This window comes from Oncorhynchus mykiss, chromosome 6 (genome assembly GCF_057628025.1).
Source record: "Oncorhynchus mykiss isolate SJ-2025 chromosome 6, ASM5762802v1, whole genome shotgun sequence".
In the NCBI taxonomy this organism is placed as follows: domain Eukaryota; kingdom Metazoa; phylum Chordata; class Actinopteri; order Salmoniformes; family Salmonidae; genus Oncorhynchus; species Oncorhynchus mykiss.
In genome coordinates this window covers 57,440,627-57,458,071 of record NC_143027.1, presented here as the reverse complement: position 1 = coordinate 57,458,071, position 17,445 = coordinate 57,440,627, and the positions used below count along the sequence as shown (strand labels likewise).

The 17,445-nt window shown below is 41.6% G+C and overlaps 2 protein-coding genes across 6 annotated transcripts; one reads left to right on the top strand and one right to left on the bottom strand.

The window, feature by feature from the left end:
* Window positions 1-40: 40 nt before the first annotated feature.
* LOC110526209 (rho GTPase-activating protein 1) lies at window positions 41-7,511 on the top strand. Of its 4 annotated transcripts, none has more exons than XM_021606988.3 (13): window positions 41-350; window positions 1,701-1,898; window positions 2,938-3,033; window positions 3,134-3,221; window positions 3,388-3,519; window positions 3,783-3,869; window positions 3,957-4,055; window positions 4,201-4,308; window positions 4,431-4,507; window positions 4,739-4,816; window positions 4,949-5,077; window positions 5,282-5,385; window positions 5,614-7,511. In XM_021606988.3, the coding sequence occupies exons 2-13, from the start codon at window positions 1,760-1,762 to the stop codon at window positions 5,782-5,784; spliced, it is 1,308 nt and encodes a 435-aa protein (XP_021462663.1). In that variant the 5' UTR covers window positions 41-350; window positions 1,701-1,759; the 3' UTR covers window positions 5,785-7,511. The 4 variants fall into 4 exon arrangements, with proteins under 4 accessions (XP_021462663.1, XP_090094532.1, XP_021462664.1 ...); XM_090238406.1 differs by having other exon boundaries at window positions 217-350; window positions 2,781-3,033; XM_021606989.3 differs by having other exon boundaries at window positions 229-581.
* atg13 (ATG13 autophagy related 13 homolog (S. cerevisiae)) lies at window positions 7,506-17,442 on the bottom strand. 2 transcript variants are annotated; one of them, XM_021606979.3, is made up of 18 exons: window positions 17,206-17,442; window positions 16,639-16,719; window positions 16,439-16,519; window positions 16,210-16,329; window positions 16,027-16,073; window positions 15,785-15,925; window positions 15,632-15,672; window positions 13,935-14,031; window positions 13,651-13,749; window positions 13,415-13,505; window positions 12,866-12,964; window positions 11,586-11,681; window positions 10,751-10,884; window positions 10,501-10,621; window positions 10,277-10,354; window positions 10,048-10,161; window positions 8,833-8,961; window positions 7,506-8,563 (listed from the first exon to the last, which is right to left on the bottom strand). In XM_021606979.3, exons 2-18 carry the CDS (start codon window positions 16,708-16,710, stop codon window positions 8,486-8,488), a joined length of 1,638 nt encoding a protein of 545 aa, XP_021462654.2. In that variant the 5' UTR covers window positions 16,711-16,719; window positions 17,206-17,442; the 3' UTR covers window positions 7,506-8,485. The 2 variants fall into 2 exon arrangements, with proteins under 2 accessions (XP_021462654.2, XP_021462657.2); XM_021606982.3 differs by lacking the exon at window positions 12,866-12,964 and having other exon boundaries at window positions 11,574-11,681.
* Window positions 17,443-17,445: the final 3 nt, after the last annotated feature.

Sequence of the window (17,445 nt, the reverse complement as noted above, 5' to 3'; positions counted from 1 at the left end):
TAGAATTCTGCATGTAGTTTTTGTGCACAAGGTTTTCGAAACTTTTTTTGGGATACAGATCTAATGATGAAGTAAAAGCAAGCAGGTTTGAAACTATATCTGCTATCATAATCGAAGATAGGCCTTGATCACACAGCCGCACTCCTCCACCTATGCCTCTGTCTCGTTTTCGGAGTCAGAAGTATAGTAGTGTGTTTGCCAAGACCGAGAGCTCTCCACCCGCCGAACGAAAACCGGATGTTTGTGACTAGTGAAGCAAGCAGCTGTCACTGGCATAGCTAACGTTAGTAGCCTAGCAAGCTAACAACTTAGAAAGCCTTTCAGCGGGGATCGATTGCACAGACTGTACGGTAAATCCGACAATTTAATTTATTTGATGAAATAATCAATGTATTTTGCGCGTTATTGTAGCTAGCTAGGACATAAACGTTAGACGAGCTAACTTGGATTATCCCAATTATAACCAGGTGGTTAGCCTTACCAGCCGAGGAAAAATAATGGTAACAACATACTGTGCCTTGCTAGCTGACAACAGCTAGCTACTCAACAAGAATTTAGCTAACTACAGTCTACACCTACAGGTTAGCTAGTTAACGTTTATTTAAATCTATCGACATTTGTAAAACATTGTTGAGTAGTTAGGTGAACTACTGCTGTACCGTCGGTAGCTGACGTTGGCCAACGCAACGTTTTTTGTTGTTTTTAATCTATCGACATTGCAGTGTAATGGAGCATAAGTGAAATAGCTAACGTTAGCTAGAAGATTCGGGACAAATTGCAGACTTGTTTTGCGTAACGATAGATAAACAGCTAAGACGCGAATCACCTTATTTTGGTTGCTGACGTTACATGGCAGTAGCAGTGTTTCGTAATATACCCTTATGGCTAATTGAGCTAGATGTGTAAAATTATTGCACTTTGCCTGAATGCATTTCTACTCCCGTGGACTGCGCATACAGGAATGCGTTTCTGACTTCAGTCGTGATATTTAAAGAACCAACATATCAGAACAGATTGCATCTCATAGATGGGGAGGACTGTATTTGAGCCTTGCAGCCAAATGAAGAACGTCGGGTAGCACAACAACGCTTCTTCTTCCATCACAACCCCTGTGGTGTTGTAAAATAGATTGGGTCATTCCATGTGAAAATCGGTGTGTGTGTGAAATGTTGTGTGGGCCTTCCACAAACAAACCAGCCATGCAATTGTTGCTGCATTCGACAGGCATGTATTCAAATGATGCTAACCTGGTTGCAGATGTGAAATAGGCCTAGTCTAAAGGACAATCGCTTATTGACCTATTTGTTTCTTCCGTCCATGTTTCATATGCATTGTCCTTTCTGACCCCATCGAAGTTGCTCTTCTGCAGTTATGACGCATCAGTACAGCTTTAAAATATGGTAACTTAGTTGCATGGATTTCGCACAGGGTCCATTACAACAGTGATAAATTACCACAAAGCACAATAGAAAATGCATGTTTAAAAAATGTGCCTGTTTAACACTTGTTAGCTGTTTTATTTGTCTAAATTAGGCTATAGGGAGGGAATCGACACAGTCAGAAGAATGCTTTTATTTTGAGGAGGACTCTTAAAAAACAAGATATAACAAGATAGTGATCCCACTGCTGAGATAAGGTGCCATCTCTTTGCATCAGATAATCAACATCCATCCAGAATGTAACACTTGTTTCTGTGACAGGAGGCTGGCTGAGCACTTGACCAGACTTTATTCCGTGTGGAGTCCCATAGTACACCACCATGTCTTCAGACCTTCTGGTTGACCTCAATGATGACCTTGGAGTAGATGATCCACCCAGCAATGCGCTGGACCTGCTCAAATTGTCTCCAATGGGGGACAAGCTGTGGCCCCCAGATGACTCCAGTATGAGCAAGTCTGGTAAGAACCTAAAGGCAATTAAAAGGAAAGCTGGACCTCTCTGTGCTGTCAGAAATCAAATCAAATAGCTTCCTGAAATTTAAAAATTGCTTAAAGAATTTCTAGTGTTCTAAAAGCCAACTAATCCCTTGAGTAAAACAAAATCATGAGATCACGGTTTTAAAAATACACATTCCTGGCAAAATAATGTTTGCCCTTGTAATATGATACCAATCAGCCTGTTGTAAGATCAGCTGAGTTTTTAGAAATGGAACGTTGTTGTAGGACCATTACTATTGCTGTTATTTCTCTAAACATCTTTACCATCTCATAGTTTTACGTCAGTCTGTCTTTAGTCCAAGGGAAGAGTCAAAAAGAGCCTTCTTCACAGCCCAATGCAGTGAGCCGTTTGTTACTCGTGTCATATTATCGCAACATCGTTGCATATTGCCCTCTGACACAGTGTGCATTCATTAGTTATGCATCCTATTTGTAGGCACAGTCAAATTTCTGTTTCACAGCAGATCTCCAGCCCCTGTCTGATTGGAGTTAGAGGGGTGGGTGAGGTTGAAGACGAACGCCATTATTTGTGGCTAATGGATGCATCTACAGCACCATGATTTAGAGTTTGAATTATTCTCAAAATCATTACTAATTATTCATGAACAGATGATAAAAGAGAAGGGAACAAGGGTTCATCTTATGAGATACCAAATGAAGCGCACACTGTCTCACCCCGCCTCGGGCAACTGCATGTTAATGACTAACTCTGTGAGAAGGGCATTGGTTTAGTCAGTGTGGCCTGCAGATTGCTGCTGGCATAAGTACACAATGCGGATGTCGTGGTCATGTGTGTGGGTTAAGCCCGTAAAATGAAATGTCACACCCATCTACTTATTTCAGGATGCATTGAGAAGAGGCTCAAAGTGTGTTTGCAAACAGTGAGCAGTGAGCACATACTGTCCGTGACGGGGCAGATCCGAAACGTTGAGTTGTGAAATTCTGAGCGATCTGCCTCCAAAGATATGAGCTAGTGTGAGATGGTTGAATCTCTCAACAGAGACGGACATATCCAAGCGATTGGGGGAGGGGTCACACCTGACCTGGGACCACCCATACTATGATATTGCCAGGCATCAGATTGTAGAAGTAGCAGGTAAGAACTTTGTCTCTACTTGTGTAGCTTTTCTGTGCTGAATATCATGTTCAGTCTTGGATCCCGTTGACGTTGTTTCCGCTCTCAATCTGCTGTCAAGGTGACGATAACTTTGGCAGGAAGGTGATTGTCTTCAACGCCTGTCGAATGCCCCCTCACCACGAACTGGACCACCACAAGCTACTGATGTGGGTGTTACTGTTAGAGATTATTGAGACATTTTCATACTGCCAAATTTCTAATAAATTGCTTCTTGTTTGTGCCCCCCCCCCCCCCTAGTCAAGTCAGTAGTCGTCGTTGTTTGTGTTTTCATGTGATAAGGATTGACTTCCCAACTATCATACTATCATCCAGGTATCTGAAGGCCACCCTAGACCAGTATGTTGAGAGCGACTACACCCTCATCTACTTCCATAATGGCCTCACCAGTGAGAACAAGCCATCTCTCAGCTGGCTGAGAGACGCCTACAGAGAATTTGACCGGAAGTGAGTCCCCGCCTACCTCTAGCCAGACACTGGGGACCATAGTCGCAAAGCACATTTCCTAGTTTTTCACCTATGAAGGATGAGATGCACTCCATTTCACCAGAGATCTGAATCGGAAAACTAAAGCCAAAGAGGAAGTGGACTTTGCCCTCACCCATACTTAAGTCTATTTTTTTTTTTTAATGACGTGCTTTATTTGCACTTATGGCTTGACTTCTCTAACAACAAAAGTGTACTTTTGCTGACTGCTCTGTTTTCTTCAGGTACAAGAAGAACATCAAGGCACTGTACATTGTCCACCCCACCATGTTCATCAAGACTCTTCTCATCCTCTTCAAGCCTCTCATCAGGTTAGCATTCCAGCACCATCATCATATGCTCTTTATTCCTTTAACTGTAAAGTGTTTGCCATGTGTGATGAATCCTTTCTCTTCTAGCTTCAAGTTTGGACGAAAGATCAACTACATCAACTACCTGAGTGAACTGGAGGACATTGTTAAGTGTGAGCAGCTAGTGATACCCACCCGGGTGCGAGAGTAAGAACATTTCTCACACTTTACGTGTGACTACTGTATCTCAACATTGGCATTGAATTATTCACTCTTGTGTAATGGATGTCTACTTGTGATATCTGACTATATCAAGTGCGTTACTCTGCTTTCTCACACCCAAAATCGTTAGCTATGATGAAAAAATCCGAGCCTCACTGAAAGCGTCAGTTCAGGCCCAGATGTCCCCCCCTCGCAGTCCACCACTGCCCAATCAACAGTTTGGAGTCCCCTTGCCAATGTAGGTAGCTGGATGAGGGCTGTTGTATTTTACTCCCTCAATATCTGACCTTAACGTACGTAAGATATTCTCCTGTGTGTTTCAAAGGTTTTTAAGTGCTTTGTTCTTGTTGATTTGTCAAGGCTAAGAGCGAGAAGATCTGACAACGAAGCAGTTCCATTAGTGATGCAAGACACAGTGGCCTTCTTAATGGAACAAGGTGAGCACAATTTTTGCATGTTTTACCAGTGGTCATTTTTCTTGATGATGATGGGTTCAACTTTTGAGTCTTTGTTCTGATGATCATCTTTTGGACAATTCCATTCTAATTTCAAGGATACTGTACCTGGATTAGTATTTGACTTGCAAAACAAGGCTAATTCTGCTATTTGGTTCTGTTTTACAAAATGTTTTGTTTCTGTGGTTTCTCCCATTTTCTGTCCTGTCTTAGGTCTTGAAATTGAGGGGATATTCCGGCGGTCAGCCAACGTGACCCTCGTTAAGGATGTTCAGCACAGATATAACTCGGGTGAATGATTTTCACTCATTGTTACTCTTAAATTAATATCTCTCTTTTTTTCTTTACCTCTTTGGCTGTAGCTGTGGGATTTGTACGACTGTGATTGTCTGTGTCTGTAATTGTGTCCGTCTGTGGCTCCAGGTGAGGAGGTGAGTTTTTCCCAGATGGAGGACGTTCACCTGGCAGCTGTCATCCTCAAGACATTCCTCAGAGAACTACCTGAACCCCTCCTCACCTACCAGCTCTACAACGACATTGTCAACTTCCACAGTAAGTCTGGGGAAGACTCTCTTATCCTCCACACAGTAGACAATGGGGATATATTTTTACATTTGTTTTACTATAGCTATTCAAAATATCACTATAGCTGTCAATTTGTTTCGTAGGTCGTAATCCTTAGAGGATAGTTTTAAGTCATAGCAGTATAATATAAAGGGTGTATTTGTTATGCTATTTGTTATGCTCATTCCTCAGATGTTGACAGCAGTTCCCAAGTGACTGCGATCCGGAACATGCTGGCAATGCTCCCTGAGGAGAACTATGCCTCCCTGAAGTTCCTCATTGAGTTCCTGGTGCAGGTATGTTTTCTGTCACATCATATCCCCAGCTGAATATGTCTCAGAAGCTCTGCAAACACTCCATTTTGTCTTTGGAGGCCTGTTATTTTAGGCTTCTGTCTAAATAGTCTTTGATCGTGGCATTTAGTACTGCCTGGCGACACTGGCCCTCACCAGTTTGTGTAAATAAACCAGTGAGTTGTTCTGTTCTTATTGATATTCTACAAACATGCATGCTTGCCCATGTAGGTGTCTGCACAGAGTGAGATCAACAAGATGAACAACGCCAACCTGGCAGTGGTGTTCGGACCCAACCTGCTATGGGGACAAGACGCGGCCATGACACTCAGTGCCATCGGCCCCATCAATAACTTCACCAGAACTCTGTTGGACCAACACCACAAGGTCTTTTCCCCGTAACACGTCTCCTGTACAGCTATCTCTAACCACGCCACATTTCATTCCGTGTTTAAATCCCCATCTCTGACCCTGTCTCTGTATTGGTCTAGTACAGCGTAACTGTGTCTCTCCCAGTGTCCCCTAGTAGTGTTGCCAAATGCATGAGTGTATTGTGACTGAGGACACAGAGAGAGAAAAACAAAAACAGGGGAGACGAACCGTTGAAGATGCCAAAAGAGGCCAAAGGTCAGGTTAGAAGTCAGGTATGAAGAAGGCTTTAATGTCTCCGTCAGATATCTATCACTCAGGAAAGGTTCAACACAGTGTACACGATTTGGTCTTTAAAACAATTGGAATAACCAAAACCAGTTCACATCTGTTCTGGTTTGAATCATATCAAATATTGATTTTGATGGTACAGATTTCCGAGAACATTTATGCAATGTTTTGTATCTGGGGAGCAAAATATATTTCATATTAATTTACTTGGTATGTCTAGTCCTATTTGCGTTGGAACAAATCATTTTAGAATTTCATAAATGATCGGTCGCTACAGTCAATGTGCCAGTGTACTCCGGTATTCGATGTAGTCTAAATTCTTTCTGGAGTTTATATTTTGGCACGTCTTATTTAAGTATCATGGTTATGTGTAAAGCTACAGTCTATAGCGAAATAAAACCATAAGTGTGTATCTACGTTTTTTTTAATGTTTGTCACATATCGCCTTTTTAAATATTTCCAGCAAGCCTTCGTTTGTTTCTTTCTGCTGCATTACATTTGCCAAGTCTTAATTTTTGATCATTTCTACAGGTCAACTATTTAAAAAAAAACTCTATTAGTCTTAATCGTGTAACTTCTACATTTCATGTTATGCCTGATTTGCTTTCTCAATGCAGGACAGTGTTCATGATACATATTCTACTTTTGTGTGCATTATTACTCTACCTACGGCAGTTATTCCTTGAAAATCATTATCCAGATGTAAAGGCTTTGATGGCTAGTGTCATTGCTGGCGAAATATCTTTTATGAAGCCTTAAAGTCAGTAGGGGAAATAAAAGGGCTCCTAGACATGGATAGACTGAAATGCTGTGTACTTACAGACCCATTGGGCTCTCAGGCCATACTGTATTTGTTTTTGTTCTGTATGTTAACTGTTAGATTAGTTTTTTTTCTGAGCCTTATTTTGACGTCCGTTGCTTTTGTTCAATTCCAAATGCGTTGGAGAACACTAAGAGGGTTCCATTTGATTTTTTTTTTTAACCTTAAAACATTTTTTCTATTTGCAGTGGCCAAACTTTTGGGGGTACAACTCCTGTGCTTTGTAATCCTGAATGACTTTGTAACGAACATATCCCGAACAAGAACCGTGCTAATATTAAGACTGAATAAGTAAGAGTTCTGTTGTGCTTCTATGTTTTGTCTATTATGAAAACTTCCTAATCATGTCAATGAAACAATTGCATTGACATGCGGATCAGTGGCTTTAGTAGAACCTTTGACCCCATTTGCATCTGTGTGCCTTCAGGAAACAGGCGAGTAACTACCACTTGTCATATCTCGTGAAAATTGTGCCCGTTTATCCACCTTTATTGTACTGTTTATCTGTATTGTCAAATAGTATTTCCTGGTTGCTACAGTGAAAATGAAATGTCTCTTAAGACAATTTTCCTCAGTTCTAGGTATCTTACTTTCAAGATCTTTTTTTATGTTGTGAATATAAAGTATAAATAAAAGGTGATGGTTAAAAGTGCCTTCGTTTGATTTATTCAGTTGTGTAGAGGGGCGTACTCATTTGACAAGAGTATTGATGCTCTATTGTATTTAAGCTTCAAGAGGGGCGACAAATACAATCACTCGTGGTGTTCTGGTATAAATCACAAACGACCACAATCAGAAATATATATATATATATAGGGCCTCTGGCTTATTCCTTTCCGATAATACAAAATAGGCCATTTGAAATAACTTTTATTACGCATGGCCATGCTACTGTATATTAACAAAGCATTGGGAAAATCAAGAGGACTTAAGATTGATACATTGAAAGTGCAAATAATGTTTAGCCTTTTTACAGATAAGGGGGAAAAAGTAAACTTGCTTTATATGGTACATCATTTGTAGTGATACTTGTCCTAAAGTTGGTAGGACAACATTTCTCCCAATTTACATTTTCAATATACAGATTCAGCTAGAGTATGTTTCTTGGGTATAGATTGACTACTACTGATCATTTTCCATACATAGCTTGGCTTCTTCACATCTACTAAAACATAGCCATGTCTGACTCCATAGGCGCTATGAACGTTCTCCGTGTCACACGGGACAGCAATAATACAATGCCTCCTGACATTATTTAGACAAAATCGCTTTCATGAACTGAATGTCTTTGTTATTGTGTGTTAAGTTCTATAACAGCAAGGTGAGAGGGGATTTGGTATTTACACTATGACAGTCTGCTCAACACTAGAGCAAATGTTGCAGTTTTTCACATCAGAAAAAAAGATGTCTTCTGTTGGGTACAGGCTCTCTTACTCTACAATACATCAAACAGTGAGGTTTGAAGAACATTCCGATTACAAATCAATGTGGAATTTCAAATCTAGAGAAGAAAGAAGAGGCATACACAGACTGAATGCAAACAAGCTCGAAAGACAACAGGACCTTGCAGATGGACTTAAATGGGATAATTTGTCGTTGCAGCCAGTGGATCTATTTCTATCCCTACTGCAATGTGTCCACAAATGCATCAAATTCATCAATGTTCTTCTCGTATACTGCAAGTTTTTCGGGAAGAGAGTCCTGTTGGGAAAATGAACAACATCATTACAAACACATGATGACTAAGATATTGATTTATTAGACTAAAAAGCACCACAGAAAATATATCATTATACGATTTACTGTGTGTTTGAATGTAACTACTATGTTCCCCTCTCACTACTATCCGTCAGTCATTTAAATTCCAACAGGACCACTTCATACACAAGAAGACCCCCCCCCCCCCCCCCCCCCCGGCAACAAAACAGAAACCATCTCTCTTTGGAAGTCAGAAGTGTGTCTCATCTCACCAGGTCTTCTGCCATGGACTGAGAACTGACATCAATTGTGAGGCTGGCGAGCTGTGGGGGGTTCTGGAACTCTCTGTAGAATGTGCCAAGGTCCATGGGAAGCAGGTCATCCTTAGAGAACGCAGGCTTCTGAATAACACAGAGCACACAGAACACAATCAGATGTGCAGGGCAACAACTGTAACAGGCCCTTCCTTAATAATAGACGATCGATCCTACGATTTTGTTGTCAGCAGCACATATTATTCCCAAAGAGGTTCCGTTTTTTACATTTTCTTGCCAGCAACAGTCCTAATTAATTCTCAACTGTTAACCACGAGAGAACAGGTCAGAGATTTGAATTAAGAACACTCATTCCCATAAGCTTCATTTTCTCTTCATCGGAAGCATTTATCTAAAATATTCAAAGCTGACATCTCTCCCTCTGTTGCTTTAAAAGCCTTGCTATGTGCTTTGTCGCATTCGCCTTTGACTGTTTTGGATTTCATTCCTCATGGTCACTACAGCCCAGATACAGGCCAGAAAGAAATACTGTCTGAAGGTGTCTGCATGCTTCCCATCCGAAACAGTTTCTTCGGTTGTTCATGCACACACATTTTTTTTCTCCTGAGGCAATCAGAAGTTCAGTAGCCGAAGTCTACTCCCCTTTTGTAGGTGACTGGTCAACGGTAGGGATTCTTCAATGAAGTGTTTGATGTCGTTCAACGAGAGACAACTCGTTGTCATGCAAATTGTTTCAGTTGAGAAATACTGCATCAAACACGTTAGTTAGATGTAAAATTGCGTGACTAAGACCTCCTCCGCAGAAACGTCGGACTTTATTACAGATTTCTTGAGTTATCTTAGTGTATACTGCTACGGCATCTAAAGAGGGGCAAACAGTACTATTGCTGCTTTTTTTTCTCATTTTTCAAGCGAAGGTCTTTAATTAAAGGGAGTATTGCGAGGCACGGACATTCACTTCGTCTAGCCGAGTTATGCAGGCACATTAAATGACCACTGCTAAGTGACGTAAGTAATGCTAATTTCTACACGAAGAAAATGAATGTTTTCTTCCTCTGCAGATAACATCCACAATTGACAGACATAAACAGACATTTGTTCGTAGCAGCATTTGATACGGCATAGAAATGAGGTTAGATTGATCTAATTATTATTATCCTTGACCAAAATGCAGTCTGTGTTTTACTCTGTTACCGAAGGCAGGGTACTTACAAAGTCCACCATAACAAAGTCGTCCTGTGCCGGGCCACCACTCTCACCAGAGCCCTGGGAGTGTAAACTGCCTTGCAGGGGAGAGGACGTGGCTGGGGACTCCGGCGGCTGAACCTTGGATAAAGGAGAAGTGATATTATTGCCATGTCTGCACTAAAATGACTCCTAATCATAACCCAGAAAATTGTTATTTAAGGGTGACAATTATGTATGTGAATATTTGATTTACCATAGGGTCATTTTCCTCGAGGTCATAGGCTCTGGGAGCAAACGCTGCAAATGGTAAGTCCAGGCTTGCTGTGGTTACCTGCAATGGACAAAGAGTAATACGGCAGTGATTACAACGGTATAATACTCACTGGTATTTTGTCCTTTTCTCGTAAAAATGGGTACTTCCAGCAAAACATATCAAAGGTGTGTACTTAAACAAGGACATAATAAGGTTGTCCCTACCTGTGTGCCTGGCTTGTTGACAAAGGCACCCACTTTCCTGGTGAAGGTGGTCTCCAGTACATCACAGGGAGAGACACCCTTCACCTCAATGCTCCTCGACAAGGTCTCTGCACCCTCGCCACTTTGAAAGATAACATGGCAAAGTTGTAACCGACAGGTTTCTCCCAAGCAAGTATAATCTCAGGTGATCCACACTCCCACGGGGTGTTTCGCTTTTGTCACATGGGGGTCATGGCAGACTGGGGCTTACCTGCTGGAGGGAGTGGCGGGAACATGATCAGCGGGGGGGCATGAGGACACTCGTCCATGCTCTGCCTGGGCACCATGACAAGGCTGCACAGGCACCTGCTGGGGTACGCCCCCCTCCTTCCCTGGGATTCCCATCTACATAGGACGTGTGAAAGGCCATAGTTAGCACGGGTTGAGTCATGTTGAAACACCTATGCAAAGCTTTGTTTCCCGTGTTGGCCCTCAAATCCATGCATTTGGAACATCTTGACTGGCTGCGTCGCCGCTTGGTATGGCAACTGCTTGGCATCCGACCGCAAGGCGTCATCCATGACTGGTATAGACCAGGCGGTATCGGAGGAAGGCCCTAAAAATGGTCAAAGACTCCAGCCACCCAAGTCATAGACTGTACCGATGCACCAAGTCTGGAACCAACAGGACCCTGAACCGCTTCTACCCCCAAGCCATGAGACTGCTAAATAGTTAGTTAAATATGTACCTGGACTATCTGCATGGACCATTTTTGCACTAACTTTGACTCATCACATATGCTGCTGCTACTTATTTGTTATTGATCCTGTTGCCTAGTCACTTTATTCCTAGTTATACAGTAGGTGCATATTTACCTCGTACCCCTGCACATTCACTCTGTACTGGTACCCCGTGTATATAGCCACATTATCGTTACTCATTGTGTATTTATTATTACTTTTCTATTATTTCTCTATTTTTCGTCTCTCTCGGCATTGTTGGGAAGGGCCCGTAAGTAAGCATTTCACTGTTAGTCTACACCTGCTGTTTACAAAGCATGTGACAAATAAGATGTGATTTGACTCGCTCAATACCTGGGTGGTTACCTGGTGTGGGTTGGCAGCGTTTAAGGTGGAAGGGTGGCAGAAGTCAGCAGCTCCGACAAGAACAGGAGGCTGATAAGAAAGACGAGAGCAGTAGAGCTGAGAGAGAGAGAGAGAAAGTAAGAAAGAGAGAGAAAAGTAAGAAAGAGAGAGCGAGCTAAAACATGAATTAATCCACAGAGGAGAAATGGGGTGATGGGAGCAAGCAGCAGGAGGTAGAAAGTATAGCATTAGAGAGGACAGTGTAAAGATTCTAAGGCAGATTTGACTTACCCTGACAATGAACGTGATTAATATCTTCATATATTTAAGTGACGACTAACTATTTGTTAAGGAATCATTATCAGCAAACCAATGTGGAAAGGATTTAGGTTCGGAATTCTAGGGCAGTAGTAGATAGTGACATAAGTACTTCCTTATGTTATAAAATACCTTTTACCAAGACAAATGTGATTATTAATGAACTGGACTCTCTCTAACATATCATTAACATTACATACAAAAAGTCGGATTTCGTAACGTAATACATCCGATAATAAGCACCGAGCTCTGTTGACCTAGCGGTGAGCACTTTACATTTTGTGGTCATCGTCTTCAAAGTTGTTTCCGCGGGTCGCAAAAAGCGCAATTAGCATGACACGAGCTGAATGAAATCATGTAAAAAAGGCTTTGAAAATAAAAAGCTTGGTAAAAAATGCTCAGTGCGCTGTTGACATTTCACAGAGATACGCCCGTTATTGTGAAAAATCTTCAAAGAAATAACAGGAATTTCAGATGAATATAAAAAGCATATACTAAAATATACATATCAATCTTACATCTATATTGTTTTATGTCCTGCGGATTTGAGAAGAAATATGATGAGTTCAATGGGAAAGTGAGCCTGTCAGGTAGCCAGTAACCTGGTTTCTAGCACAATTTTCCTCAGTTTTTAGCACTTTTTTTTGTTTCTCTCTCTGGACTCCATTGATTTAGTCACCCTAATTCTGGAAGAATTCAACAGATTATTATAGAGATACGAGGTTAGGACCATTGGTTTTCTTAGAGGAATATCTACACAGAAAAACATTATTTTACCCATTGGTCAAAAGATGCGTTTTTGATTGGACGCCCTAATGTAAGGGAGACAGAGCTGTCCCATTTGATTGCTTCCATTGATCAGCTTTTAAGCGCTCCATACTTCTATTACTTTTAAACAGGTAATAGAAGACAGGCCAAAAAGTCCTGGAACACCTCAGGCATTGTGAGTGAGTGAGATACATGCCCACACACGCAAGACTCACTTGGTGTGAGAAGGCCAGGCCCATCATGGGGACTTTCAGAGTGTCCATCACTGCAGGTTTAGGGGTCTTTAAATGTGCCTTACTTACAGTGAACACACACTACACAGACAGCACATAAAGAGAGAGAGAGAGAAAAAGGGCTAAGAGATGAAAGCACTTATACAGAAAACAGAAAGGAGAAATATGGTATGGGAGCTTGGTAATGTCTCCAACACAAAACATCTACTTTTCCCACAGCCAGACTTGTGAAATGAGCTTTGGGTATGAGAATACCAAACCACCAGATCCACAAATACACACAACAGTTGGATGCATGATCATCAATATGGGTCAAATGTTTGAATATGTATGTCTATTTGAATGCGGTGCCAGACATAATCGTTTAAGAAAACACCTGACCCATTTGGATGTGAATTATGACATGAGAGGGAGTCTTTACATATGGGTGTGTCTAAGTAACATTCACAAATCTCAAACCTCAACATGGACACCACCTCTGAAGTTACACATGTTGCAAAGATCGACTTTGCTAAGCAGTGACATACGTACTTGTGAGGGTGGAGAAGTGGAGAAGGACGTGGTGCACACTTCCTGAGAATCTTCCACCCCATTGTATGCTCCTTCATCTTCCCCGGGTGCTCTGGAGTATAGGGAAGGCAAACAAACATGGCCAGATTATTACTCAATCCTTTAAATTTATACCATCACTAACAATAATAATAAATAATAGGCATGCACAAATCTGTATTGGGTCAGTATAGGTGTTTGGGCGAGGGCTAACCCACCTGTAGTTACATGGACGCATGTGTCCCATGTTGCCAAAGGGGCGCTCAACGAAGTGGTCAATAATTATGCCCATAATCGGAGCCGTCCTCTCAAACTGCCTGTGAGTTTATGAATATAGAATTAGGAATAATGGAAGTTTATAGCTAAAACCAGTGGAGAACAAAGAGAGGACGTGGAAGTAAAGGGGAAAACATGGTGGCAGATTTTACAGGCAGTGCATTTTTGACCACTGAGGAGTGAGCCCATGCAGTGCTGTGAACAAGAACAGCATCTGTTTCTGTACCTGGTGGACATGAAGGCCAGGTTTGTCCTGTAAGCACAAGACAAGGTGATTGTTCCAATGGGAGTTCCCACAACTCCTACACGCACTGTCTGGAACCCTGAAAAACAGCATTCAGAAAAAACTAACGTCAAAATCTTCACAGCCCTATACAACACTTCCAAAAACCCAGACAACCAACAAAATGTATACAGTGCATTCGGAAAGTATTCCGACCCCTTGACTTTTTCCACATTTTGTTACGTTACAGCCTTATTCCAAAATGGATACAATTATTTTTTCCCTCATCAATCTACACACATTACCCAATAATGACAAAATGAAACAGGTTTTTAGACATTTTACATAAGTATTCAGACCCTTTGCTATGCGACTCGAAATTGAGCTCAGGTGCATCCTGTTTCCATGGATCATCCTTGAGATGATTTATACAACTTGGAGTCCACCGGTGGTAGATTTAATTGATTGGACATGATTTGGAAAGGCACACACCTGTCCCACAATAAGGTCCCACAGTTGACAGTGCATGTCCGAACAAAAACCATGTCATGAGGTCGAAGGAATTGTCCGTAGAGCTCCAAGACAGGATTGTGTCGAGGCACAGATCTGGGGAAGGGTAGCAAAAAATGTCTGCAGCATTGAAGGTCCCCAATAATACAATGGCCTCCATCATTCTTAAACAAAATAAGTTTACAAGCACCAAGACTCTTCCTCCAGCTGGCCGCCCGGCCAAACTGAGCAATCGGGGGAGAAGGACTTTCGTCAGGGAGGTGATCGAGAACCCGATGATCACTCTGACAGAGCTCCAAAGTTCCTCTGTAGAGATGTGAGAACTTTCCAGAAGGACAACCATCTCTGCAGCACTCCATAAATCAGGCCTTTATGGTAGAGTGGCCAGATGGAATACTACACTCCTCAGTAAATAGCATCTGGTCTGATTAAACTAAGATTGAACTCTTTGGCCTGACTGGACAAATCTGGAGGAAACCTGGCACCATCCCTATGGTGAAGCATGGTGGTGGCAACATCATGTTGTGGGGATGCTTTTCAGCGGCAGGGACTGGGAGACTAGTCAGGATCGAGGGAAAGATGAATGGAGCAAAGTACAGAGAGATCCTTGATGAAAACCTCCTCCAGAGTGTTCAGGATCTCAGACTGGGGTGAAGGTTCACCTTCCAATAGGACAACAACCATAAGCACACAGCCAAGACAATGGAGGAGTGGCTTCAGGACAAGTCTGAATGTCCTTGAGTGGCCCAGCCAAAACCAGATCTAACATCTCTGGAGAGACCTGAAAATAGCTTTGCCGCAATGGTCCCCATCCAACCTGACAGAGCTTGAGAGGATCTGCAGAGAAGAATGGGAGAAACTCCCCAAATACAGATGTGTCAAGCTTGTAGCATCATACCCAAGAAGATTCAAGGCTATAATATTTGCCAAAGGTGCTTCAACAAAGTGCTGAGTAAATGGTCTGAATATTTATGAAAATGTAATACGTGTTTTTATTTTTAATACATTTGCAAAACATTCAAAAGAACAGTTTTTGCTTTGACGTTATGGGGTATTGTGTGTAGATTGATGGGGGGGGGAAACAATTTAATCCATTTTAGAATAAGGCTGTAACGTAACAAAATGTAAAAAAGTTAAGGGGTCTGAATACTTTCCGAATGCATTGTAAATAATATAACGGGCATGGTTACCTTCTCCCAATCCTGTGAGTTGAACCTCTCCAAAACATATCCTGCAAAATAATGTATCTTTTAGTCAGATTGTTTACCAACACGATAAAACTCCATTGTTAGCAATACCGGTCAAAATAATGATAACACTTATCTGTATACAAGAAAACAAACCTGTACAGTATGACATAGTCATGGCCTTGCTTTCGTGAGAGTTTGTAGGCTGGGGTTACCCTTGTAATGGCCAGCAGTGACTTGAGCAGTAATGACAGGCGGTTGTAGACAGTGTAGGACACCTTAATATCTTTGTCACACCTGCAAAAAAAATAATAATCAGAAATGTTGAGTGTTACGGTCCAACTACAAAAACTGAAGCACTAAAATAAGAAAACACAAAACTACTTCTCATTACTTACTTCTCGTTCATTTCAAGACACCATGTCTCCAATTCCATTGAGTCTCCCTGTAAAATATGACAAAAACATGTTCATGTTTTTCTAACCTTTACAGTCACTTGTATTGATTGATGAACAAATGCCCAATGATCCAGACCACTTGTCTCAAGAACTGTCTGTGAACACCAGTCAGTGCTATCTTACCTCTGAGGTTTTGAGGGAGATCTCAACACACATGGATCGTCCGATGCCAGGAAGCTGCCCGGACAGAGCTTTCTTTGCCTCGTGTGTAACTTCTGGGATATCTTTGATTGCCAGATTGAACTGGTGAAAATAATTGAGTTTAATGAGACTTGAATCCACAACCCTTTCAGGAGAAAATTGGCACAGGTAAATTAATGAGTTGAGAGGCAAAGAATTCATTGTGACTTACCCAATCAGAGCCAGTAGGTGAAGACAAGGAGCGTGTGCATACTTTTTCCCCAAGTCGCGCTTGGACTATCACCTGCACTGTCTGATGACAGAGAGAAATTAGGGAATTATCAACCTCAGTGAATTAATCAGCTCAGGAATACTGTAGAAAGTGCTTGATAATCTAAGTGTGGCAATATTGCGTATAATTAAAGGCAGTACCTTCAAAGCGAAAAACTTTATGAACTTGTCCAAGTCTTTTTTATCCTGAGGACTTAGATCACTGTCCATCATGGAATGCCCCTGTAATGTAAAAACACATTCTGGTGAGCAAGGACAGACAAATGAATCGTACAACTGTTGGCAGGCTATATCGACGGCTTGCCACAGTCAAAACAATGCTGGATTTTGTCTAGCACCATTCAAATCAAATCAAATGTTATTTGTCACATGCGCCGACTACAACAGGTGTAGACCGTACAGTGAAATTCTGACTTACAAGCCCTTAACCAACATTGAAAGAAAACAACCCCCCCAAAAGCAATAGTGACTATAGTCATATTAGCTAAGAACTCTAGTGTGTCCATATTAAGCTTGTGTGTGTTGACAAAAAAAACAGCTAGCTAACTCAGACTCTAGCTAGGTAATATTGTAGTAAAACATATTGGCTGTCAATGACAAGAAAACATTCAAGATTGGTGGTAGCTATCTATCTAGCTAATTAATTTGTTAGCATGGCTAGCTAGTCCATAGCTAGCGTAGCAAGATAGCTAGCTAGCATGTACGTACTTGACGTTAGCTCATCACATCCGAAAATCACAACTTGTACTTGAATGTTGCGCTGATAGCGTACTAAACAGTGTAGTTCTGGTTACCTATATGCCTAAATTTGACATATTCTTATATTGGCTAAGTTCACACCGTCGCATTATGTTATTGGGACACAAGCCTTGACCAGCTGGCCCATTTGTTGTTTATTTTCATTGGGGGTATGGCGTGTTTCGAAGGAGTTGTATTTTGAGAAGCACA